This window comes from Colletotrichum orchidophilum, assembly GCF_001831195.1.
Source record: "Colletotrichum orchidophilum strain IMI 309357 chromosome Unknown Scaffold_10.1, whole genome shotgun sequence".
Classification (NCBI taxonomy): domain Eukaryota; kingdom Fungi; phylum Ascomycota; class Sordariomycetes; order Glomerellales; family Glomerellaceae; genus Colletotrichum; species Colletotrichum orchidophilum.
In genome coordinates, this window is record NW_019172966.1 from 313,326 (window position 1) to 335,741 (window position 22,416).

Sequence of the window (22,416 nt, forward strand, 5' to 3'; positions counted from 1 at the left end):
AGCGCCAGGCGCGGCAGCCAAAGATTCCACGACTTTCATGAGTCCTTGGGTGACAAGGGGCTGACTTGCCTGGCCACTACACTCGCGACATGAAGGTCACGCCAAAGAAACGTCAGACTGTCTCAGACATCTCTGTCTCGCCGTTGCAGCTGACTGAGGTTGACGGGGCCCAGGGAGCGGTTCAAACGGCGACATCTGAGTCACCAGAGACAGATCGAGCATCATCAGCATTCCAGTCCAACGACACATGGCAATTCCAAAGCTTGGCTGTTCAAGACACTTACAGTAGAGTCGCATCTTCAACGTCAAGATCACCCGTGGACAGGTTAAGGTCATGAAGCATGTGAAGGTGTCGATTTCCAGCGCAAGTTTGGGGCGTGGAGAGGTGGCAGAATTCAAGGTGTTAGACGGAGTTGATGAATGAGGCGAATGAGTGCTTTTGAAAATGAGTCCGTCGGATACCGAGATGAGCACTCAGATATTCCTCATTTCCCGTCGGACCAGAGGGTTGATATGCTCGAGCGGGTGATTTCCCCGGTGAAGCACCAACGCATCGGCCTTGAAACTCACGTTGTGTGGTTGACCTAGGTTGGCCTCATGTTTTCTAGGTGGCAAGATCCTCGAGACGTCAGCCAAAGTACAAACTTGGTTCACGCTCTTGTTTGAATACGTCCATGAAGTTTGGCGAGATGAGGCTGAGGGGATGGGCTTCAGGAGTGTGCACATATTATCCCGTGGAGCAAAGCTGGGTCATCACGAATACTCTTGGCAAATTGTCTTTCTTCCCATCTGATAGTTGGCACCCTCATAGCATTGGAATATCTCTAAAACTGAGAAAGGAGACTGAAACAGGCTTGAACCCGAGGCTCTGACATTCCATTTGGAGCATGATGGATTGAGAGGAAGTCCCCGCGATATCGCCAACCGATTCTACTTGGCCAACTCCCTTGCTTGTTCGTAGGAGAATGACTAGAAGGCCTCTTATCATCCAACCAGTGACTTTTCATAAAGCTGAACGAGCGACCAAGGAGATGCCGTCCCAAACAACGTGATACATTGCGACTATCACGGCGCCCATCTCACACTCAAACCACACAAGCAGGGTCCCTTTACAACACCTCTGTGGCACACTTTCATTTCCACCCCAGACTCTTTGGTTCGTCTCTGGCTAGCAGTCGAAGAAGTGGTGGCATTCACCCCACAGCCATTGGGAAGGAGCCGTGAGAAACTTGCTCTTGCCCTTTCTCGCCTACGTCCCTCCTTCTTCCTTCCCCAACACACAGGCGAACCCTCTCTCGCTAAGAAAACCTACCAGCGTCCTCAACAACTATCCTTCTTCTTCATTTCACCTAGAGCGTAACCAAAGCCCCCCCGCCTTCACCTTCAGCATCAGCACCGGCCACCGTCTACGGCTCTCTTACGAACATCCCAATCGCTCACAAGTACTTCTACATTCCCCCATAATCATGTCTGGAAGCCAACCCTCCTCCAAGTCTGCCACCAGTGGCATGGCTCAAAGCCACAAGCCGGCCCCTCATGAGGCCGTCCTCTGTACCGTCTGCAACAAGCTGTTTGGAGGCTTCGAGCAGCTGATGGGACACAAGCGTATGAAGATGCTGACTGAGGGAAGTCACATTCACTGCTCCTTGTGCACCCGCGACTTCAACAGCAAAGAGGCTCTGGATAAGCATCTTCTAGAGGTGAGTTTCAACGAAGTCGTGACTTTCACAGAACAGTGACCAAAAGACAACAGGCCCATCCACAGGAGCAGAACCTCATCTGCCCAGGCTGTCAGAAGACCTTTGTCCGGTTGGCTGGATGGATGAGACACCTAGAACACAACGAGTGCCCTGCTATTCGCCGCGCAGACGTTGATCAAAACCGGGTAGAGAAGCTCACCTTTTCCCATGAGCTCGAGAAGCGCAGCGGCTCTCAGTTCGGAGACTACTTTCCCGTGTCACACCCCAGCGTTCTGTCCGCCTTTGAGGCTCAGTCCACCCTTGACGCGCAGTCCGACTTTGACGACAAGGCCTACATGGCTCATCCGTCCTTCTTCAAGCCCAAGGACTTTCCCGAGCTGAAGGACGTCAAGGACAGCCTGGAGAGTATCCAGCGAGGTGCAGCGCAGCCAGACACCAGCAACGAGAAGTCACGCGAGCCAGTCGTGGACGACATCAACAACCCATCGCATCCGCTCTTCGACCCCAGGAAGTACTACAACGCAATCAACCGCAAATTCAAGTGTCCTCAGCCGTCCTGCAGGCCCGTAGCCCTTTCCATACCTGCCGAGCGAGATAACGGGCACTGACAACACAACAGGAAGACGTTTCCCAGCAGTGGCGCTCTCATCGGCCACATGAAGTCGGCAGCATCGCACTACAACGCCAAGCTGCAGTGCCCCGGCTGCCTGCGCTATTTCAAGGACGCATCTTCCTTGACTGCCCACTCCGAGTCAGAGTCGACAAGATGCTCTATCCGCAAATCTGAGAACTACCGCTCCTACCTCGACCAGCTGACTGGAGGCATGGCGGACGTCGGTGAGAAGCACGGAGACGGTACTATTAAGTATGAGGTCAGCACGGAGGCCGTCATCAAGTTTGCCCCAACTCGGACGGCGAAGAGTGATGCAGAGGATTTCATGGCGCAGCCGGAGGCCGATCGTCAGGAGAAATGGGCTCGCAACAACATTGTGTGGTAGGGGATGCATCGGGATACTTGGGTCACTGATTGAGGTCATGGTCATCTCGTAGAAACGTATTGAATGAGCGGGTGGGCTAGCGAAAAGCATGGCTTCGAAATCTTGCGTTAGAAACAGCAATGAATCCAGAGATTGACTCGGAAATCCACTGACTGAGCGGAGTGATTTGATCAGGACGTTGTGGCAGGGGGATGCCGTTGGAGTGAAGACAGTGCAAGGTGATCTCACACTGTAATGCCCCGCCAATACACTTTACGCGCTATCCCACCAAGACGCGCTCGGCGCGTCCCACCTAAATGTTCCGTCGACAAACTTCCCGGTGCTCAACTCAGCAAGACACGCACGATAGCAGGAACCGACGAAAGAATGGCAGAAGCGGAATTGAAGCAGTTCTTCACCTCGGGGGACAAGGGCCTTGAGCCCGATGTTCTCTCCGAACTACAGTCGATATTACGCCTGCACGAGCTGTCCGCGGAGGACCTCTTCTACAAATGGGAGTCCTTCTGCATCAAGATGGACATGGACGCCATGAACCCCGACATCATGCACGTGCGAAACTTCAAAAAGGACATTCAGGACGCATTGGAAAAAAGCAATCGACAGCAGACGCACATAAAGACCGAGAAGCGCAGTCATGGCACCCCCCGAGCCGGCAGGGGCGGCGGCGACGTCTTTGGCATGCTGGACGGACTGGTGCCCAGCACGCCGGGGTCAGGGAAGCTGAACAAGCCAAGCAGTCTGCGGAAGAAGACACATCAGACGCCGACAATGTCACGGGTCAAGGCCGAAATTCCCTCGAGTTCGCCAGACTATAAGGGGGCTTCCAAGATGGATGAGCAATTGAACGCAATGTCACTGTAAGGATTCAGGCCTGCTCTTTACACAGACTCTAACCACTGCAGACCGAGCTCCTTCAACGATCGACAGAATGCCGGCGAGACTGTCGAAGTGCTCAACGACCACCTCGACGCTCCCGAACCCCCAATTTGCCCGTACTCGGAACCCCGCATCAAGTTGACGGCGGCATCAGACCAAAAGAAGTTGACGTACAAGCCTCTCGCGATGAAGCTGTCAGAGGCGTCCGAGATCCTCGACGACAGGATAGACGAGTTCATGCACATCATCCAAGGACACCACAAGCTCGATTTCTCAGACTTTGGCAATGCGGCAAGCCAAAGCACAACGGAGGTGATTGCCGTCGGACGCATCGCTTCAGACGCGCCAGAGGGCAAATTGAACGCAGCGTCACTTGTGCTGGAGATGTCGAGACGTGTGGGCGGAGGTCTGCGGGCACCCCTGAACATGCGGAACAAGGGGTACAGCTTCTTCCCTGGCCAGATTGTGGCCCTCAAGGGCATCAACACCTCGGGCAACGAGTTTGTCGTGGAGGAGGTGCTCGAAGTCCCTCTGTTGCCGAACGCAGCTTCGACGCCGGCCGCATTGGCTGCCCACCGCGAGAAACTGCGAGGCGACCCCGACGCCATGGACACCGACTCGGACCCTGCGCCCCTCAACATCCTCTACGCTTCTGGGCCGTACACTGCGGACGACAACCTGGACTTTGAACCACTGCATGCTCTGTGCGACCAAGCCGCCGACACATACGCGGATGCGCTTGTGCTGACGGGCCCGTTCATCGATAGCGAGCACCCAATGATTGCCACTGGCGACTTTGATCTCCCCGAGGAAGCCGTCATCGAGCCAGATGCGGCCACGATGTCGACAGTCTTCAAGTACCTGTTCTCCCCGGCCCTGAACCGTCTCGTGTCGGCGAATCCTAGTATCACCATTCTCCTCGTGCCATCGGTACGCGACGTCATTGACAAGCACGTCTCCTGGCCCCAGGACTCAGTTTTGAAAAAGGAACTCGGTCTCCCCAAGACGGCAAAAATCGTCACCAACCCCATGACACTGTCCATCAACGAGATGGTGATGGGTATCTCTTCGCAGGATATCCTCTGGCAGCTGCGGCACGAGGAGCTCGTCAGCGGCCGTCCATCGGATCCTTCCTTGCTGTCGAGGCTTAGCAGATACCTGCTGGAGCAAAGGCACTTCTTCCCCTTGTTCCCGCCTACGGATCGCCAGAAGCTACCCAAGACTGGCACCGAGGAGGGTATCCCGCCGGGTGCCATGCTGGATCTCAGTTACCTGAAGCTGGGCGAGATGGTCAATGTTCGCCCCGATGTGCTGGTGGCGCCCAGTTTTCTGCCTCCGTTTGCCAAGGTACGTCCCGTGGCTCCCCGCAACGACATTCCCACTAACAATCCCAGGTTGTCGAGAGTGTCCTCGTGATCAACCCGGGCTACCTATCAAAGAGACGCGGCGCCGGCACATACGCCCGACTGACGCTCTTCCCTCCCAAGGTCGACGCGGGCCAGTCAGGGGCAATGGTCAGCCATGGCGTGTTTGAGCGCGCTCGGGTAGAAATCAAGAAGATTTGAAGCGCACCTGTATGATTTGTATGACTTGGGAGTTTGGGTATATTCAGCATCGCTCGTAGTGAGCCTGGTTAGGATACGCTCTTAATACAATTTGAATGACGCCACGACCCTTTTATCTAGACTCTAATCGCCTCCGCTTGTCGCTGTCGTGGCGCTCTCTCTCGCGTGACGGGCTGCGCTTCCGCCGGTCCCTGTAGTCGTCCCGCGCGTCGCGGCGTGATGACCTCGACCTTGACCGATCCCGACGGCGATAGTCGTCCCTGTCTCCCCTGCGACGATCGCCGTCGCGATGCCTGTCACGGTCGTCTCTGGCACCACCCGAAGGCGCCTTGCGGTCACCCAGGGGGATAGCGTTTGCGCCGTTGACCTCGCGGTCATTGTCCGGCCGGAACCGCTCGTCAACATCGTTTCTGTCGAAGCCTCCTCTCCTTCGGTCGCCACCGCCGCCACGCCGGTCATCGAACTCGCCCCACCGTCCGGTATCCTCGCTCTTGAGATCCTTGTACTTGGTCCCGCCCTTCCTGCCCAGCTTCGTCATGTCGCGCTTTTGGAGGTACTCGGGCAGGGCGCTGCGGTCCTTTACGTCGTCGGCGATGCGCATGCCCATGAGGTCGCGCTTGTCGAGCCCGTACGCTTTCGCCTCCTCGCTGTAGAAGGCGCCCTTGTGGTAGTACTTTTGCAGGTACGACATCTTGCCCTTGGCGTCCTTCTCGTCCTGCTGCCGCGCGAGCTTGTCGGCGTCCTCGGCGTCGCGCTCCTCCTGCGTCAGGTTCTGACGCCTCTCGCGCTCGGCGTACTCGGCCTCCTGCTCGGCGATGCGGTCGCGCTCGCGCTTGACCCTCTTCAGCTCCCGCAGCCGCCACGCCGCCAGCTCCGCCTCCGGGTCCAATTCGTCCGTCGTGTCCACGTCCGAACCCGACGCCTCGTCGTCGTCCCAGTGCTTCTTTCCCGCGGCGCGCGCGGCCAGGTCCTTTGCGATCTGCTCCTCCACCAGTACGTCGGCGGCGGCCTTGCGGCGGGCTTCCTCCTCTGCCTGGCGCGCCTCGTCGTCCTTTGGTGCGGCGGATTGTTCCTTGGCGGCGTTGCGCTGGTTCTTGGGGATGAACTTGGGTCGGATCATCAGGCGGCGGGGAGCTTCCTCTTCGCTGCTGCTTTCCTCCTCGCTGGAGCTCTCTTCTTCGTCACCTTCATCATCATCCTCCTCCTCCTCCTCCTCTTCCGTCACGAAGCCCTCTTCTGCGGCGAGTCTCTCAGCCTTTTCGCGCGCTATCCTCTGATTCTCCTTCTTCTGCGCCCCGCGCCTTCGTTCGTCGAGATTGACCTTGCTGAGGTTGCTGGCGATCTTGGCGGCGCTCGATGCCTTGGGCGGCGGCGGGATCGCGCGGGCTTTGGTGTCGTCGGCCGCCTCCTCATCGTCGCTCGCATCCGAGTCCGAGGACGATTCCTCGGGGGCGGCGGCCTTTCCGGGGAAGTAGCGTCCTGGCTTGACCGGGTTCGCGGTCATGCGCTTGGGCGGCATCTTGTGATTCTTTGTGGATGGTGAATTGGGTTGATAACGTCCGGATGAAGATCGAAAGCCGTGGAGAGCAGCGTACCTGAAGTAGGTCTCCTGGCGGAGGTTGGGGACGGAACTGCAGAAGTGTTTCCCCGCTGGGGCGCCCTGTAAATTTAGCGTTTTTAGTGGATCTGCCGCCGCCGCAGAGCTTTTGACCCCTCCAACCTGGAAGTCTTGGCCAGGTTTTGTGACTGTCTGGACGCTTGTCGTCCATGGATCTGAAGCTTAAGGAGCTTGAAGGCTTTCTGCAGAGTTTATGACTTTACGCCGATGTACGGGTGGCAGAAATTTTCAACATCATTGGGTATCTATCATAAGTCTCATAGCCCGAGGCGCAGCCACCGCCTCTCGGGGCAACCTGAACAGAAACTGACACCGTACTACAAAATCTCCTCGTCGGAATCGTCGTTTGCTGGAAGCACCGGCACAGCATTAGCGACAGCAGGTGCAGCGACATCGTCGTCGGCGCCGTCCATCTCCTCGTCCGTCTCCCAGTCCTTGCCAGCAGCCACTTCGATGGCCCTGCTCTGCCTCTGCTCCACCTCGAAATCCTCCTCGTCGGGGAATTTCTTGGCCACGATGGAGGCCTTGTTGATGTCCTCCCACTGCTTGCTCCGCGTCTGGATCCTGCGGGCCTTGGTCTTGCTCTTCTCGGTCTTGGTGGAGGTCCGCCCCATGATGGCCTCTGCGCGGTCCGCCGCTTTTTCTTTCCTCTCCTTTGCCTTGGCGCTCATCTGCGCCTTGCGATTCTTTGTCTTCTTGGATACGCCAGAGTTGTGTTGGGCATTGAGGACTGACGGCCGGAAGTCGCTCGCGGCGGCCGGGGCCTTGACTTCCTTGAGAGACTTGTCAGTGTCGATGTCGACATCCGTTGCGCGCCTTGCGGCTCTCGAGTGAACCGAGGGTTCTGCCATTGGTGTTAGTCAAAATTCACTGTAGTTCAGAGACACCGCTCTCACGTCTGTTCTTCTTGGAAGCGCCTGGTTTCGCCATCTTTGCGATCGATTTGTTCGAGTTCTCAGTGTTGCAGGTCGGTCAATCGCCAGCACCTCGTGTGGGGGATATAAAATTCCTTATCGACCTGTCTGCTATCTTATCATGATAAGAGAAGAGACGATCACAAGCCTTAGGTTGGGGCCACGCGCGCTCTGACCAATCCTTGTCGCACCGTTTGCCCCTGGTCCCGCTCATCATTCTTTGCTGTCAGTATTCGCGGCCGCTGCGACACCACCGCAACATCCAGAACCGTGCAGACATTCCAGGACCTTACTCACCCACAACCACTTAATCAGCGAGCATCGCCACGACTGGACACCCTTTCGAATACCCTCCTCGATATGGCAGCGCGCGGCCTCTCGGACATTGCATTGCAGAAGCTCGCCTGAAGCTGTCCCTTTCGAGACGACCTCCCACAAGCACCAAACCCACCCCAACGAACCCCGGGCAGCATGAATTCTCCGGGCCCATTCAAGAACTCTTACGGCGGACCCGACTACCACCGACGATTTCACACCGACGAGACCTTCTGGACGAGGCTGACGGAGCCGAGCATCGTGGTGTCCCTCTTCGCACTCGTCCTCACAGCGCTCGTCTCTGTTTTCGGCGCTTCTCTTCCGACCACCCTGCTCTCACGCGCCTCTCGGACCCTTTGGGACGTAATCGTCTGGCTCATTCCCTACGACGCCTTGACCCTTCTGGAAGCCTGGCTGCATCCGCCGCTCGTTCCGCGACCGATGCTCCAGAACCAAGCCAGAACACATGCGGCAAAAAGTGCGCTTTTGAAAAAGATACTCGGCATGGACAGACAGGGAGGAATCATGGGGACGGTGTCTCAAGCTGGCATTCGGGGGTTGTCGTCGGTCTCCGGGGCCATGATGAGCTTCAAGGGCTCTAGCAACTACCCGCCGGGCCTCGGGAACCTCGACAACTCGTGCTATCAGAATAGCATTCTTCAGGGACTTGCCTCGCTGAAGCCGTTTCCGAAATACCTGGCCGATCCCGTTCAGGACCCCGAGACTGACCGCCGGAAAGTCGAGGCCGTGGACACGCTGCGTAACCTGATTGAGGACTTGAACAGCGCTCGAAACTATGGCAAGACATTATGGACGCCAGGCTCGCTGAAGAACATGAGCACGTGGCAGCAGCAAGATGCGCAGGAATACTTTTCAAAGCTACTCGACGAGGTGGATAGGGAGATTGCCAAGGTGGCAAAAGTGACGGTCAAGTCGTCGGGCTTCGAGTCGGATTGCGCCAACGACGACACTGCGACGAGCCAGCACAGCGATGATAGCGGCTACCAGAGTCTGTCGACGGCCTCAAAGATTAGCGCGGCCTCTAGATCTTTGCGGAACCCCCTCGAGGGGCTTATTGCTCAACGCGTGGCCTGCGTCGAGTGTGGACACTCGGACGGGCTCTCAATGATCCCTTTCAACTGCGTTACTCTTAGTTTGAATGTGGGCGGCAACGATCACGATTTGTACGAGCTCCTGGACGCGTACGCCCACATCGAGTCGATCGAGGGCGTCGAGTGTGGAAAATGCACGCTCTTGAAAGCGAAAAGACTCCTGACCCTGCTCGTCGAGAGAGCGGAAGCATCATACACTGACGAGCAGAAGCTCAAGGAGCCCAAGTTGCGACTGGCGGCCGTCGAGGAGGCGCTGGAAGAGGACGATTTTGAGGACAAGACGCTCACGGAGAAGTGCAAGTTCCCTGCCAATTTCAAAGTCTCCTCGACCAAAACGAAGCAGGCCGTCATTGCTCGCCCGCCCCAGAGCCTCGCCGTCCACATGAACAGGTCCGTGTTCGACGAAAACACTGGCATGATGTACAAGAACTCATCCGGCATCCGGTTCCCCCTGACGCTTGATCTCGGTCCGTGGTGTCTGGGTAGTGCCAGCAAAACGGACGGCCGCGGTCCTACTGACGGATCCGCTTCGCCATCCTTGGAGGAGCAGGAGGAAGAGCAGTGGCTGTTGGATCCGAGGTCTTCGATGATTGCCGGCGACAAACGCAAGTCGTACATCACCGGCCCGATATACGAGCTGCGGGCTGTCGTCACGCACTATGGTCGTCACGAAAACGGGCACTACGTCTGCTATCGCAAGTTTCCTCGTCACTCGCCGCCGAGTGATGGCGATGAGGTCACTTCGCCCCAGTCAAAAACTTCAGAGGACGACCCCGATGTGGAGATGGACTGGTGGCGTCTCAGTGACGACACGCTCAGGAAGGTTGACGAAGAGGAGCTGCTGGCACAGGGTAACGTCTTTATGTTATTCTACGACTGTGTCGACCCGAATATTATTCCCTCGTCCGAGGTTGCCGCTGTGGAGGCCGTTGCAGTTCCGGGCGCAGATGCGATAGACGCAGAGGACGAGGAGACGCCCAGAGTAGAGAAACCTGCCTTTACCTGCACGGTAAAGGAGGTCTCCGAAGATGATGAAGAAGAGGTGCCGACGACAGGTACTGTGATGGCTGTTGCTGATGGAGACGTCTCGCAAGCGCGGTCTGTGCCACTACCGGGAGACGGAGACGACGAGTTGGGAGACAACCAGACCGAACTGGGACCACGGATGATTGCCGTCTGACTACAGAGAGATTTCCAAAGCGGAGAACAAATGGGTGCTTTTGGTCGTTTACAGCATAGCGAAGGCGTTGGGTCCGCGGTAATACCATGCGCTCGCGGCGCGGATAACTGAGTAGGATAGGTCACGGAATGGGTAATGATATAGCTTTAATTCATTGTAGGTTAATGTGAGCCCGTATGATAAAACGTGGACGTCTATTCGGAGAGACTCTATCGCAAGCCGCCCTATTCCGTTTCCTGCGGCCAGAAATCTTTCTCCGCCACCAAGACCTCTTTCCAAGTCTCCGAAGTCCACTCCTGGTCCCTGAGCGTCTCGACGCCGTGCCGCCGGATCGCTTCTTCGACCCCATCATCGATGATATCGCCCAGTTGGTCCACAAAATCTCTGAACTCGGCGCTGCTCCAGTTGTCAATGAACTCGGACCTCAATGCGCCGCCGTCAGCGTCGGCGGCCGGGTCTCTGCCCTCCTCCTGCGCGGCCTTGGCGCCGGACCAGGCTTCTAGGTAGCACTTCTCCGTGGCCCAGAAGAGCACGGCGGGTGCTAGCCACGGTAGCAACGTCTGTCGCGGTTCATCTTGGCGCCTCACCCCCGCGGCAGTGGGAGGAGGCGTCGTGCCCGTGCCGATACGACTGAATAGCTTCTCAAAGGCCCGGAGCCCGGCAATCTTCTCCTCGCTGCGCACGCGGAGGCCGCCCTGGGATGAGGAGTCGAGCGCCGGCAAGTTCACGTCGATGCCGAACTTGGCGGCCACGTCGACGAAGAACTTTTCCTCGCGCCGGACGTTGACGAGGGCGTCGACGAGCCACTGTAGCAGCCTCTCCTCCGTCGCAGCGGGGCCGTCGGGGTTGACGAGGTCGGGGAGGTCGAGGAGGTCGAGCAGACGGCCCGCGCCCTTGACGTAGGCGTGGATGTAGAGCCTGTCATTGGCGAGCCAGCGGCCGAGGGTGGCCTTGGGGACCGTGCCTTTTGCGGCGGCGTCGAGGAAGGCGGCGTGAGTTGCCAAGTGGTAGAGGTCTGGCTGGGAGGCGAGTAACTGTTTTGTGAACTTCATTTTGGTGAAATGTGAGGAATCTTTTTCAGTGTGCAAAAATAATGACTGGTGTTGAGATGTGAGATGAGGCTAAATGATTCACCCATATTTCAACGTTATGAGGATCAGTGGCTTCTCTCTGCAGCGCGCGATTTCAACTACAAGCGACCTTAAAAGAGGAGACGAATAATTGTTGCGTCAAATCCCCATAGTTAGTAAGCCTTGGCTGCAGGTCACGAACCTTGTGATAGGCCAATGGATCGTGACTTTGCCCGTCTCACATTACCGACGGTGCTTGTCAATGGACGATTCGATGAGGCTCGACACGTTGAGCAGACGGAGCTCGTCGTTCAGATTATATCTTCTAAAGCTGTACCTGTAATGCCTGCTCATGATATACAATATTACGACACCGGCGGCCTAGAACCAAAAGAGGACCACCCAAAACCCGCGCGTTTTAACGTCAGCCAACACTTCCCCATCCGATTCCAATAGGTTTCTGGTATACAACGCGCTCCAAAAACTCCAGGCTGTGATGATGCAGAAAATAACCGCTTCTAGGTGCTTGCCTCGCCCACCTTTGCAAACCAGTCCGCCGGCGCCGCGGCGCCCCTGTAGGCGAAGCCCATGACCACCATGAGCGTGATGAACGTGAGCAGGCCAAAGAAGATGGCGCGGCGGAGGAGTGGCGACAGGCGGCCCTCATCGAGGGCGTGCGAGTTCCAGGCGTTGCGAGACCACGTGACGGCGCCGGCGCTCGAGATCTTGAGCTGGTCCCAGCCGGTCGAGTAGATAACGAGGCCAAAGAGGGCGACGGCATAGCCGATGAACTGCAGGGCGGTGATGCTGGTGTGCCAGATGAGAACGGAGACAACAATGAGGAGGATGTTCTTGAGGATGCCGGTGAGGGTCATAACGAGCCCCGACGTCTTGCCAATCTGGGGTTGTTAGCAGTGGTTGATTTGTGCGCAGAGGGGAAACTTACAAGGAAGACGCTGGAGATGTTGAGCGCAAAGGCAACACTGGCGTTGAGTAGCAGCATGGTGAAGCCGACCTTGTTGAAGTCCTCCACGTTAAACTTGCCAAACTCACTGAACCAGGCGACGAAGAAGTTCATGACGGCGCAGACGGGCGCGTAGTAGTACAGACTGACGAGGGGGTCCATCTTCTGGGCATTCTCGTCACCCTTGAGCAGGACCTGGATCATGACGAGGCGGATGGCCTCGAAAATGATGCCGCCCATCTGGAAGATGAAGCCGATCCACGAAAACTCAATCTCGCCAAAGGAAGCGAGGCCGACACCGGCGACGATAAGCAGAATGTTGTAAAAGGTTGTCATGGACGGGTCGGCAACCCCCCAGATCCAGCTGGTGAAGAGGACGGCGACGGGCGCGGCGGCCTTGAGCATCTGGATGAAGGACACGGAGAGGTACAGGTACACGAGGTTGGAGCAGACGAGGGACCCCGAGTAGAGGACGCCGATGGGCATGATGGCGCGCAGGTAGACGCGGCCCGTCATCTTGACCTTGTGGCGGCCATCGAGAAGGGAGGTGAAGCGCGCTAGCACCTGGGTTGCCAGGGTGGAGAAGACCAGATGCCAGAATGTCAGGATCACGGCTGGAGCATGTTAGTGAGATCAGTGAAAGTTGGTAAACGAAACGTACGGTATTCTGCGAGTGGTTAGTGGTGGTCAACTTGATGGATCAAAAAGGATGCTTACTGAAGCCAGCTGTATCAAGCAGCCATTTGTTGAAGAGGATGGTTAAGTTTGAGAAGAGGATCCAACTCCTGCGGAAGATTTAGTGAGAGCCCGGTGAGGCTGGACAAGACGGGGGTACACGCACGCGATGAAGAAGGCCGGGTGAAGAGCCTTGGAGGCAACAGGCTTCTCCGTGGTCGGGAGCGTACTCATGGCTGCGTTATGCGGTGATAGTCAGGTCTTGTGGCCGGGGTGCGAACAAGCAACGATGCTCAAGAAGGCCACGCGACGGCGGTTGTCGGGGAGAACGGCGACGGAGACGGGGGGCTGGACGACGGACTGGAGTCGGTGGTGGGCCGGACGAGTCGGCAGGATGGACGGGAAAGTATGGGGTTGCTGCGTCAGATGGAAAGCATGAGAGACGCAATGCAGCGACGAAAAGCGACGACAAGGAAAGACGCGAAGACAAAACGGAGGAGGAGGAGGAGGAGTGAGGGATGCAGAGTGCAGACCACCTTCCGGGTCAAGAAAGTCAGAGTGGTACAAACAGACAGGCAGACGGGAGACGAGAACGAGAGTGAGGACTGAAAGGTGTGTGGCGGCAAGCGGATGTTTGAAGCGCTGCGCCGATTGTCGAATGGAGCCTGCGGTACGGCAGGAACCCCTTCCCCAGCGTGTTTTTCTCGTATTTTCTGCTGGCTGCAATGTACCCGGCAAAGGCAGGAGGAAATGGAACGGCACCTTATTGGACTGGGCTGACCACTGGGCCTGAAAAAGGCTGGCGGAGAAGGGGGGCTTTGGGGCCCTTTGGGGAGGCGCTAAAGTCGGGCGGCCGGCACGTGGAGGGAGCGAGGAGAGTGAGACACCGCGACCCTGGTCGATGGTTGCAGTGGTTGGAGCGAGCTGTATGCGAGCTGGGGGGAGAGAGAGTTGGAGTTGTTCGTTGCAGTGTACATGAACCAGCAGATGTCAACGTTATTGAGCACGACGTAGGTTAGGTTAGCTGATTTGATTGTCCGGGGATGTAGGAGGTGCGCCGTCCAGACTGAAGCGGCCCTCAAAAGTTGGAGCAACGTGTCGTGGATGGCGGTGGGCGGCTGCGCGGTGCAATAGCGATGGAATTTGCAGATGAACCTTGGGCTTTCAGGGGACAGAGGGAGAGTGTAGGGGTTCGGATGAGGAAAGGCAAGCGGGAGTTGCGGTTGTGGTGATGGAAGGGGAAAGGAGTTGGGGGTTTGAGTGAGTGCTTGAGTGCCGACTGACTTGGACTCGACAGGAAGATAGGCAAGGCGAGACAAAGGCGCAATACAAGACACAACGGCTGAACCAAGGGGGGTCGTGTAACGCGAGGGAATGCAGAAGGTTTGTGGCCCGGCCCAGCGATGCAGCGGATTGACAAGTTGGTGTCGGCGCTGCTGGGGCGCTGCCTGTGCCATCGCCCGTCCGTAGTTGCCTGTCATGTTTTTAATTAAGCTCATAGGGCAGGGGGGAAGCATTAAACTTCCTCCTCCCCTGCCTCATCTCAAAGGTGCCTGATCAAAATACCCATCTTATGTAAGGCACTGAGTAAGGTAGTGGGTAGGTAAGCGGCCAGGAAGCGAGACTTGCACCACCTGGGCTGTCTTTGTGCACCTCTTACACCCTACCTCCACTTTCTGCACAACGGATGTTGTGTAACAGAAGGGATCGTCTGTGGCTTGTGCAAGCGTCCCACCGAGCCGGCCCTCCTAGTGGCCTCATCTCCCACAGCTCCCTTGCATCACCGACGGCCATCTTAGCTTCGCACTGCAATCACCAGCGGGACCATCTTGTTTGGACCCCCGAGCCCACGATGTGATGCTTCTCATGGCTCGGTATCCGCATTCCATCATCGGCCTGGAATGCGGGAAATAGCCAACTCCTCTGGCAGCCACCAAGATTCGACCCGGTTTTCGGGATCCAAGACATTGTGCCATTGTTGGGGTGACAGACATCGAGCCTCGTGTTGTGTAACTCCAAAGGGAAACCCAATGCCGACGACGCTTTCGAACGCTTCGCACCACCGGCGAGCTTCTCTTTGTCGAATCGGCCATGTTTGCAATATCGTTCTGGGTCGTGAGCTGGTGTCGCGGGGTACATGTCCATCGCGTCGGAGACCTGCCGGCCGCCAGGTGAGCGACTAGCGAGGCTCAACCCATGTCCATCCAAAGACTAGCGAAACCTCAATCAAGACATCTCGGGCCACCAGTGAAATGTCTTCAGATCAACAACTCGTCACCACAAAGCGTGCCCGCCATGCTGCAAGCCAAGTCAGTCACCTGGCTTGTGACTCGTCGGTCCTCTGTGTTCTGCACTTCAGCCCCAAGCCCACCATCTGCTCACGGCGAGAGCACCAAATCTCGAATCCTCGCAAGTTCGCAGCTCGCCACAGCCCTCGGCTGAAGTCACCCAGAGGAGGGGGGTCCCTCAGAGTCTCCAGTTTTCCGCTCCCCGTACCGTCCCGCTTGCAACCAACAAACACCAAAGGATAGCCGGCCTCACCCTTATAGTCCCTACCTACTCATAGACTTACCTAGTCCAATGGTCCACAAACCATACCCAGACGACTGGAGAGACTAGGCGTGCTAGGGCAGATCAAGAGACAGTCTTCGACAAGTGTCGTTATCTCTGCGCGCCAAGGCGATTCATGCCGCTCCCTGCATTGGCTCTGAATGAGGATATTTACACTGCGGCCTCCCTGGCGGAAGTTTACGCGCGAATAGCATCTGCAGACTGGGTGCCAGTGCTGCGCAAGATGCTCATCCGAAACGATCCACGGTCTGATGCACGTCACCTTCTCCCTTTAGCCGTCCGCTCATCCCGTGTACAGTTCCTGTCCCATCACGAGCTTACACGTTTCCACGACCGCCTATTGGTCAATTTAGCGTTAATCGCCGTCTCCGCCACGGTACTGCATTCGGTGATTACATTCCCGCCATCATATTCTCGAAATGCGTGGCCCCGGTTGAGGGTCCCAACACAGTAAGGTGACTACCCCTGTCCAGACTACCAAGGTGGCCCTCAGCTCGGCGGCTTAGAAATGCAAGCATGATGAGCGAGAGGTTAGCGTAGGCGAGACACTTCCAGGATTCACTTCAGAAATGTTCGAGACCGACTGAGATACAGTGCCAGGTCTGAACTTTGAGAGCTCAGGCCAACCGACTTTGTCCCTCCCAAAGTTCAACAAGTTCAACAAGGCCAGCTCGCACCCCTCACCCCGCTGAACTTCTACTTCATTGCTCGCAAAATTGGCCGGTCATTTGGCGCTCCCAGTCTCCCCTCCCGTGGTCTTCATCTTGAGCTCAAGGTTTGAGCGGTCAACGAGAATCCTTCCTTCCTCTTTTACCCGGTCACCTGCTTATACTCCCAGCAGCCATGATGAAGCCAACATCAAGTCACCAGATCAAGTATCTGGCCGTGGTTGCTTCCATTGTTTTTATCTGGCTGGTCTGGCGGCTCGATCTTCACCAACAAGTTGTCGAGCACGCGCGCAAGATCACACACCCAAACAGCACGCCGTATGATGGCCTCGCCAACGCTGCCAACAGTGAGGTCCTCCCTCCCGCAAAGGCCGTCGAGTACTGTGACCACTACCGCCTGAAGCCGGCCAACCATGAACTGGTCCGCAAGCGCAAGGTGTACGACTTGCTTCTCATCAACACCGAGGTTGAGATGCTCGAGGTCCGCATGGGCCAGATGGCTCCCTACGTCGACTACTTTGTCATCATCGAGTCTGACAAAACCTTTACCGACAAAGAGAAGCCGCTGTACATCAAGGAGAACTGGGATCTATTCAAGCCGTGGCACAACAAGATGATCCTGCGCACCATGGACCTCGAGGCCCTTAAGGACGGCAGCACCTGGGACCGCGAGACCAAGAGCCGCAACGCCATGTACGAGCAGGTCATTCCCAGCCTCGAGGGCGCTCAGCAGGCCTCGATCGATGATATTCTCATCGTCTCCGACGTTGACGAGATCCCCAAGCCCGAAGTCGTCCGCGCCTTGAGGAACTGCGAGATCCCGCCCCGTGTCTCCATCCACTCCAAGATCTACTACTACTCGTACCAGTGGCTCGCCCGCAACGACTGGAACCATCCCCAGGCTACCGTCTACCGCGGCGCCGACACCGTTCTCCCTGACGACCTCCGCCACAATGCCAACGACTACCACTTCAACCACGGCGGCTGGCATTGCAGCTACTGTTTTAGCACCGTCGAAGAGATGGCGCAGAAGATCAACTCCTTCTCCCATGCCGAACTAAACAAGCCCGAGTTCAAGGACCCTGACTGGATCGTCTCTGTATCCCGCCGTGGACTCGACATGTAGGTGGCCCGATGTCTGTCGATATTTCTTTACTAACACGTCACAGCTTCGGCAGAGGGGATTCCAACTTTGACCGCGTCGAGGAGAACCACGACGTTCCGCACTATGTCAAACACAACTCGGAAAAATTCAAGTACCTGCTTGACCGCGATCCGCCCAACGCCAACTTTAGGGACTACACTCCCAAGCCCACGTCAACGCCTGGAGCTTGATTTCGTTGGAGACGTCAGCAGAGGAAAAGAATGTGCGATAGGCGTTTGGGGCACTGGATACATCTGGGGAATGTTTTGCACTTTGCGGGAAAACATTTTCTTCCCTCTTCTTTGTACTATCAATTTCGCGGCATATTCTATCAGCCGCTCATCTTCACCTTTCAGAAACATGAAGCCATCTTGGGCTCTGCACAGGCAAAGTGCCATCTCTGGTTTGCCCGCTCTACGCGACATGCCAAGTGCGAAGAAAACCTAATAGCACCCTGCAGAATGGCGAAATTACGTGTCCGCCAGCAACTTTGAACGAACAGAGTTCAGATGATGTTCCAAGAAGCCAGAATAGAGTTTCCCACAGACGGAACCACCGGGACCTTGCTGAGAGGTGTTGCCCATACAGATCCCTGCAATCTCTGCAAGGCCACCCACCCGGGGCTACCGCGACCTCACTCCACCTCGACTTAGCAGGCCAGGACCCGGGACGGGGTGTAGCCTTGCAGGGAACACCCACTTACACGCGGGAAACTTTAACGTGATACAAATCAGAGACCAGATAGAGAGAGAGAGAGAAAAGGAAAGGGTATATGACCGGCTGTGAGTTCAAGCCTTGCTTATTAGAGTTTATTTTTGCCGGTGATATGGTCTAGGACTTCGTAAAGGAGCTACGAACTGATGTGGTATTTGAAAAAGTCGTGAATGGGCGTTTGGGAATGATCGCCGCTTGTTCAAGGGACGGCTTATGTAGGTTTCCAGTATCTGTAGAATATAATTAGAAAATGCGGATGAAATTACGGTGGGAAACTTTGAATGCGTCTCGACGCCTTATTATAGGCGATACAGCCCTGAGCTGTGTGGGACTCGAACAGCTCCGAATTTGTGATCGGGAAGCGAAACTTCTGCCTAAAATCTCGTATTGGGGTAGATGGGTCTTTCGAGTCATGCTAGTGGGCTCTATGTTGTCTGAACGCCTCGTCTTTTTTTTTTTTTTTTTTTTTTGTGGTCTTCTAGGTCCTTGACTGGGACTCGCTGGAATGTTTCAAGGGGGTGGGAGTGCATTTGCCTGATGAAATGAAGTTCAACCAAATGGGACAAAAAGTTTATCGTCTTTACTACGTTGGGATATCCGACAGGATTCTGGGTCGCTCGGCTGGCCGCTAATGACCGAACAGCCAGCCTCCTCCCATGCCGTTCTACATGGCAGCTTGCGGCGGTATGTATCCCTGTGCTTTCGATTCCCGCCCGCCGCCCGGGCTAAGACCGCTTTCGCGGACACGCTCGGCCGGCATTTTCCATAGAGAGCCGTGTTAATCGGCGTGGGTGAGCGGCGGTTCACGTCGGAGACGGCAGACTGCCGCTTCTCAAACACCGTGGCAGGAAAATCACACTATTGAGTCGAACTTCACTTTGAGGAGGCGCATGTCCTGCGGGCGATGATTGTGCGATTGATGCTACTGATGCCGCCCGGCCCCGTTGCCATAGTGAGCCATGTGATGATGTGCCATACCCCCTATTCTTGCACGAGACGACCCAATGTCATCTTGTCGCCGTATCCTCTTCCTTCACCGCCGGTCCATTCCCATTACCTTCCTTCTTAATCAAAGAAACCACCAAGCCCGCCGGGCGCAGAGGCAACTAGCGACTCCTGCTCCTTCGACGGCTGCGGCTCCGGTCTCGCCTATCCCGTCGCGACGAGACGCTGCGGTCTCTCCGGCTGCGGCGGTCGCGTTCACGGTCCCTATCCCAGTCCCTGTCTCTGTCTCTGTCTCTGTGGTCCCGTCGATCTCTAGAGCGATCTCGAGAGCGGTCCCTATCGCGGTCTCTGTCCCTCCTATCTCGGTCCCGGTCCCGGTCCCTATCCCTATCCCTGTCCCGATCCCTATCCCGCTCTCTGTCACGATCACGGTCCCGGTCCCTGACGCGGTCCCTGTCCTTGTCCCGCTCGCGATCCTTGCTGCGCGACCGACTGCGACGGCGCTCATCATCCCGAGCCAGGTCGTGAGGTCGCTCTCTGTCCCTGCCGGGCGGCACATATCGATCGATTTCATCCAAATCGCGCCTGCGTTTCGCTTCGGGAGAGCGGTCCCCTGTGCTTCTCTTGTCGTCGATGCCGGGAACTGGCATGCCCTTCTCCCTAGCCTCGCGCTGTGCGGCGAGGTAGGCCTTGGCTTCCTTTTCGCGCTTGCGGACCTCCACCATCTTGGTGGCCTCCTTTTCGTCCTTGTCTCTCTCCAACCTGGAAGAAGACCGCACCGCTGGAGATGGGTGTCTCGAGCGAGACCGACTCTTGCGATCACGCTCAGAGACCTTTCGGTCAGAGGAGCGGTCTCGGCGGGTGCGAGAGCGGCTGCGATCACGGCGGATCGATTCGCGCCGGTCCCGTGGAGACCGACTGCGGTCTCTACGGGTCCGGGAGCGGGAGCGCGACTTGTCTCGGCGGTCGGCCCTCACGCGAGAACGGCTGCGATCTCTGCGGTCGTTGCGAGTCCGGGATCGGCTCCTTTCGCGGCGGCGTGAGCGACTCCGTTCTCGCCTGTCGGAGCGAACACGGTCTCTGCTGCGGTCTCTGCGGTCGCGAGATCTGGAGCGACTTCGATCACGGCGATCGTGGCGCGTGCGAGATCTGCTGCGGTCACGGCGGGCTTTCGATCGAGTGGGCGAGGGGGTTCTCTCTCGTCTTTCGGGCCGACGGGACCTGCTGCGATCGCGTCGGGTTCTTGACCGCGACCTGTCACGTCTATCGCGGGATCGATCCCGCGGCCGGGGAGATCTGGACCGACGATCACGTCTGCGGCGGTCGTCGTCGTCTCTGGTACGGCGTCTATCGTCATCGCCGTCCTTGTCCCTCTCTCGCTCGCGGTCTTTGCCAGTCGCCTGTGACCGGCTGCGGCTTCTAGCCTTCACGGCCGGTGCATCGGCTTTTGGTGCCGTGGTCATGCTGGCATCTCGTGTTTCTGGCTTCACCTCGACAGTCTTCGTCGACTCTGAGACCTTTTGCGAGTCTCGCGAGGAAGCAACCTTCTTGAAGGGCATGATGGCTGACGCGGGAGCCAATTTCCTAGGCGGTGGTGCCAGCGCTTCGTCAATCTCCAATTCGGGCTGCTTTGCGGTGCTGCGCTTGCTCTCTCGGAGGAGATCCGCAAGGGCCTCCTGTTCGAGTCTTTCGAGCTGCTCCTGGGAAAGCTTCTGCTTGGCTTCCTCGGTCTCCTCGTGCCGTTCTTTGCGCTTGCGATCTCGCTCTTCCCGGCGCTCACGGTCGCGCTCGTCATGGTCACGGTCACGATCGCGGTCTCTATCCCTGCGGCGGCTGCGGCTTCGACTCCGGCTTCGGTCGCGGTCGCGGCCTCTGTCCCTGTCCCGACTCCGCTCCTTGTCTCTTTGGCGACGGCGTTCTTCCCTTTCGGCCTCACGCTCTGCTTGGACCTTCTCTCTCGCAGCCCGCCTGGCATCTCGTTCAGCCTTGCGTTTCTCCTCGGCTTTTTCGCGTTCCCTTTCGACCTTTTTGCGCTCTTCTCGGGCAATCTTGCGTTTCTCCTCTTCAATGGCGGCCTCCTTTTGTCTTAGTTCCTCCCGGACTCTCTCACGCTCGGCTTGTTTCGCCAAGGTCTCTGCGTTGTAGTCCTCATCCGTCTTGGCTCCCCGCTCTTGTTCTGCGGCTGCCTCCTCTTCGCCAATGTCGGCGCGGCGCAGTTGTCGCATACGTTCCTCGATCGATGCCCTATCGATGAGTTGCGTGATGACCTGCTCGGCCTTTTGGTAGACACCAGACCGCTCGAGAGCGCCGTCAATCAGGGCAGCAGCTTTACCTCGGTCGAGAGTCAGGAGCTGGCCGGGGTTGCGTTCGACTTCCTGTTCGGCGACCTCGAGGATGGCTTTCGTGACTTGGGCCTCGTAATCCTGTGCGTGTCAGTCATCCATCATGCGCCGGCATCTCAGAGGAGACTCACGCTCGCCGCAAACTTGTCCCAGACCTCCTTGCGAATGGCGTCGTATCCGCCCTTCTTCTTGAAGCTGTGCGCTAGCGACTCGATGGCGGCCCGGGTCGCAGAGGGTAGGGGGAGGTCGGACGCCTTGAACTTCTTGGAGGCGGGAAGGGAGTCGGTCGACGTCGCCGCGTTCGGGTTGCCAGATGAGGCAGTGGCCATGGCCGCTGGGAGCGCGGAAGTAGCCATCTTGCAGGTGCGGCTTGCGTTTGTCGCAATTGGTGCAGGTACAGCGATGGTCGCATGCGTTTGCTGTCGAGCCAGCGCAGTCGACTACGAGGGGTCAAGCAAAGATGATCACCTTTGGCGCGATGGCCATTGAATGACGGAGCGGAAATGGGCCGGCAAACGTGGTGATGGAGGGACCTCCAGGAAGGATTCTAGAACGATTGCTTCTGGGGACGCGTTTGGCAAGTCGACTTCTCGAGGCACCGGTGCAGGTTAAAGAGGTGCAGTGGTTAAGTGGAGGCCACAGGGGACGCAAAGTTTAGTGGAACTCTCATCCCTGTCGAGGCCAGCGGCTGGTCCTAGCGTTCCCAGGGAAAGCAAGGTCGCCGCAGCAGGCTGTACTCGTAGACAAGTGCTTGACATCACGGATGAAATCCGATCCTAGATTGAGGTCTATGATAAGTTGCACAACTTGAAATATATTTGTACGTCACAATGAAGCACTGCGAAGTGGTCAAGCGCGATGCCGTTGGCGAAGGCGTGGAATCTGATGGCAGTCAGCTATCCAACAGGACCGAGATTCTTTTCAAATTAAGCCATTTGAGGCTTCAGGGATTGGATGGTTGTCAGTCGTCAGGCCACAGACTGCAAAAAGATGGCATCGACGTCACGTCAACTCGTGTTCATGCTCTAGGCGCATTCAGAATCAC

At 57.1% G+C, this 22,416-nt stretch overlaps 9 protein-coding genes across 9 annotated transcripts; 4 read left to right on the top strand and 5 right to left on the bottom strand.

The window, feature by feature from the left end:
• Positions 1 to 1,466: 1,466 nt before the first annotated feature.
• Positions 1,467 to 2,698, top strand: CORC01_01912 (C2H2 type zinc finger containing protein; the record flags this gene model as incomplete). Its single annotated transcript, XM_022613565.1, has 3 exons — positions 1,467 to 1,700; positions 1,754 to 2,241; positions 2,320 to 2,698. The coding sequence occupies 3 exons, from the start codon at positions 1,467 to 1,469 to the stop codon at positions 2,696 to 2,698; spliced, it is 1,101 nt and encodes a 366-aa protein (XP_022479949.1).
• Positions 2,699 to 3,064: 366 nt separating this feature from the next.
• On the top strand, positions 3,065 to 5,139 carry CORC01_01913 (DNA polymerase alpha/epsilon subunit B; the record flags this gene model as incomplete). The annotated part of the gene is made up of 3 exons (XM_022613566.1): positions 3,065 to 3,549; positions 3,601 to 4,921; positions 4,969 to 5,139. 3 exons carry the CDS (start codon positions 3,065 to 3,067, stop codon positions 5,137 to 5,139), a joined length of 1,977 nt encoding a protein of 658 aa, XP_022479950.1.
• Positions 5,140 to 5,251: 112 nt separating this feature from the next.
• CORC01_01914 (micro-fibrillar-associated protein 1) lies at positions 5,252 to 6,658 on the bottom strand (the record flags this gene model as incomplete). Its single annotated transcript, XM_022613567.1, has 1 exon — positions 5,252 to 6,658. The coding sequence occupies one exon, from the start codon at positions 6,656 to 6,658 to the stop codon at positions 5,252 to 5,254; it is 1,407 nt and encodes a 468-aa protein (XP_022479951.1).
• A 416-nt stretch (positions 6,659 to 7,074) lies between these two features.
• CORC01_01915 (uncharacterized protein) lies at positions 7,075 to 7,687 on the bottom strand (the record flags this gene model as incomplete). Its single annotated transcript, XM_022613568.1, has 2 exons — positions 7,075 to 7,601; positions 7,654 to 7,687. The coding sequence occupies 2 exons, from the start codon at positions 7,685 to 7,687 to the stop codon at positions 7,075 to 7,077; spliced, it is 561 nt and encodes a 186-aa protein (XP_022479952.1).
• A 455-nt stretch (positions 7,688 to 8,142) lies between these two features.
• Positions 8,143 to 10,278, top strand: CORC01_01916 (ubiquitin carboxyl-terminal hydrolase; the record flags this gene model as incomplete). Its single annotated transcript, XM_022613569.1, has 1 exon — positions 8,143 to 10,278. The coding sequence occupies one exon, from the start codon at positions 8,143 to 8,145 to the stop codon at positions 10,276 to 10,278; it is 2,136 nt and encodes a 711-aa protein (XP_022479953.1).
• Positions 10,279 to 10,502: 224 nt separating this feature from the next.
• On the bottom strand, positions 10,503 to 11,330 carry CORC01_01917 (uncharacterized protein; the record flags this gene model as incomplete). Its single annotated transcript, XM_022613570.1, has 1 exon — positions 10,503 to 11,330. One exon carries the CDS (start codon positions 11,328 to 11,330, stop codon positions 10,503 to 10,505), a length of 828 nt encoding a protein of 275 aa, XP_022479954.1.
• Positions 11,331 to 11,866: 536 nt separating this feature from the next.
• CORC01_01918 (triose-phosphate transporter) lies at positions 11,867 to 13,221 on the bottom strand (the record flags this gene model as incomplete). Its single annotated transcript, XM_022613571.1, has 4 exons — positions 11,867 to 12,247; positions 12,295 to 12,926; positions 13,030 to 13,097; positions 13,154 to 13,221. 4 exons carry the CDS (start codon positions 13,219 to 13,221, stop codon positions 11,867 to 11,869), a joined length of 1,149 nt encoding a protein of 382 aa, XP_022479955.1.
• Positions 13,222 to 16,401: 3,180 nt separating this feature from the next.
• CORC01_01919 (glycosyltransferase family 17) lies at positions 16,402 to 17,561 on the top strand (the record flags this gene model as incomplete). The annotated part of the gene is made up of 2 exons (XM_022613572.1): positions 16,402 to 17,348; positions 17,396 to 17,561. 2 exons carry the CDS (start codon positions 16,402 to 16,404, stop codon positions 17,559 to 17,561), a joined length of 1,113 nt encoding a protein of 370 aa, XP_022479956.1.
• Positions 17,562 to 19,190: 1,629 nt separating this feature from the next.
• CORC01_01920 (uncharacterized protein) lies at positions 19,191 to 21,727 on the bottom strand (the record flags this gene model as incomplete). The annotated part of the gene is made up of 4 exons (XM_022613573.1): positions 19,191 to 19,956; positions 20,007 to 20,292; positions 20,342 to 21,452; positions 21,503 to 21,727. The coding sequence occupies 4 exons, from the start codon at positions 21,725 to 21,727 to the stop codon at positions 19,191 to 19,193; spliced, it is 2,388 nt and encodes a 795-aa protein (XP_022479957.1).
• Positions 21,728 to 22,416: the final 689 nt, after the last annotated feature.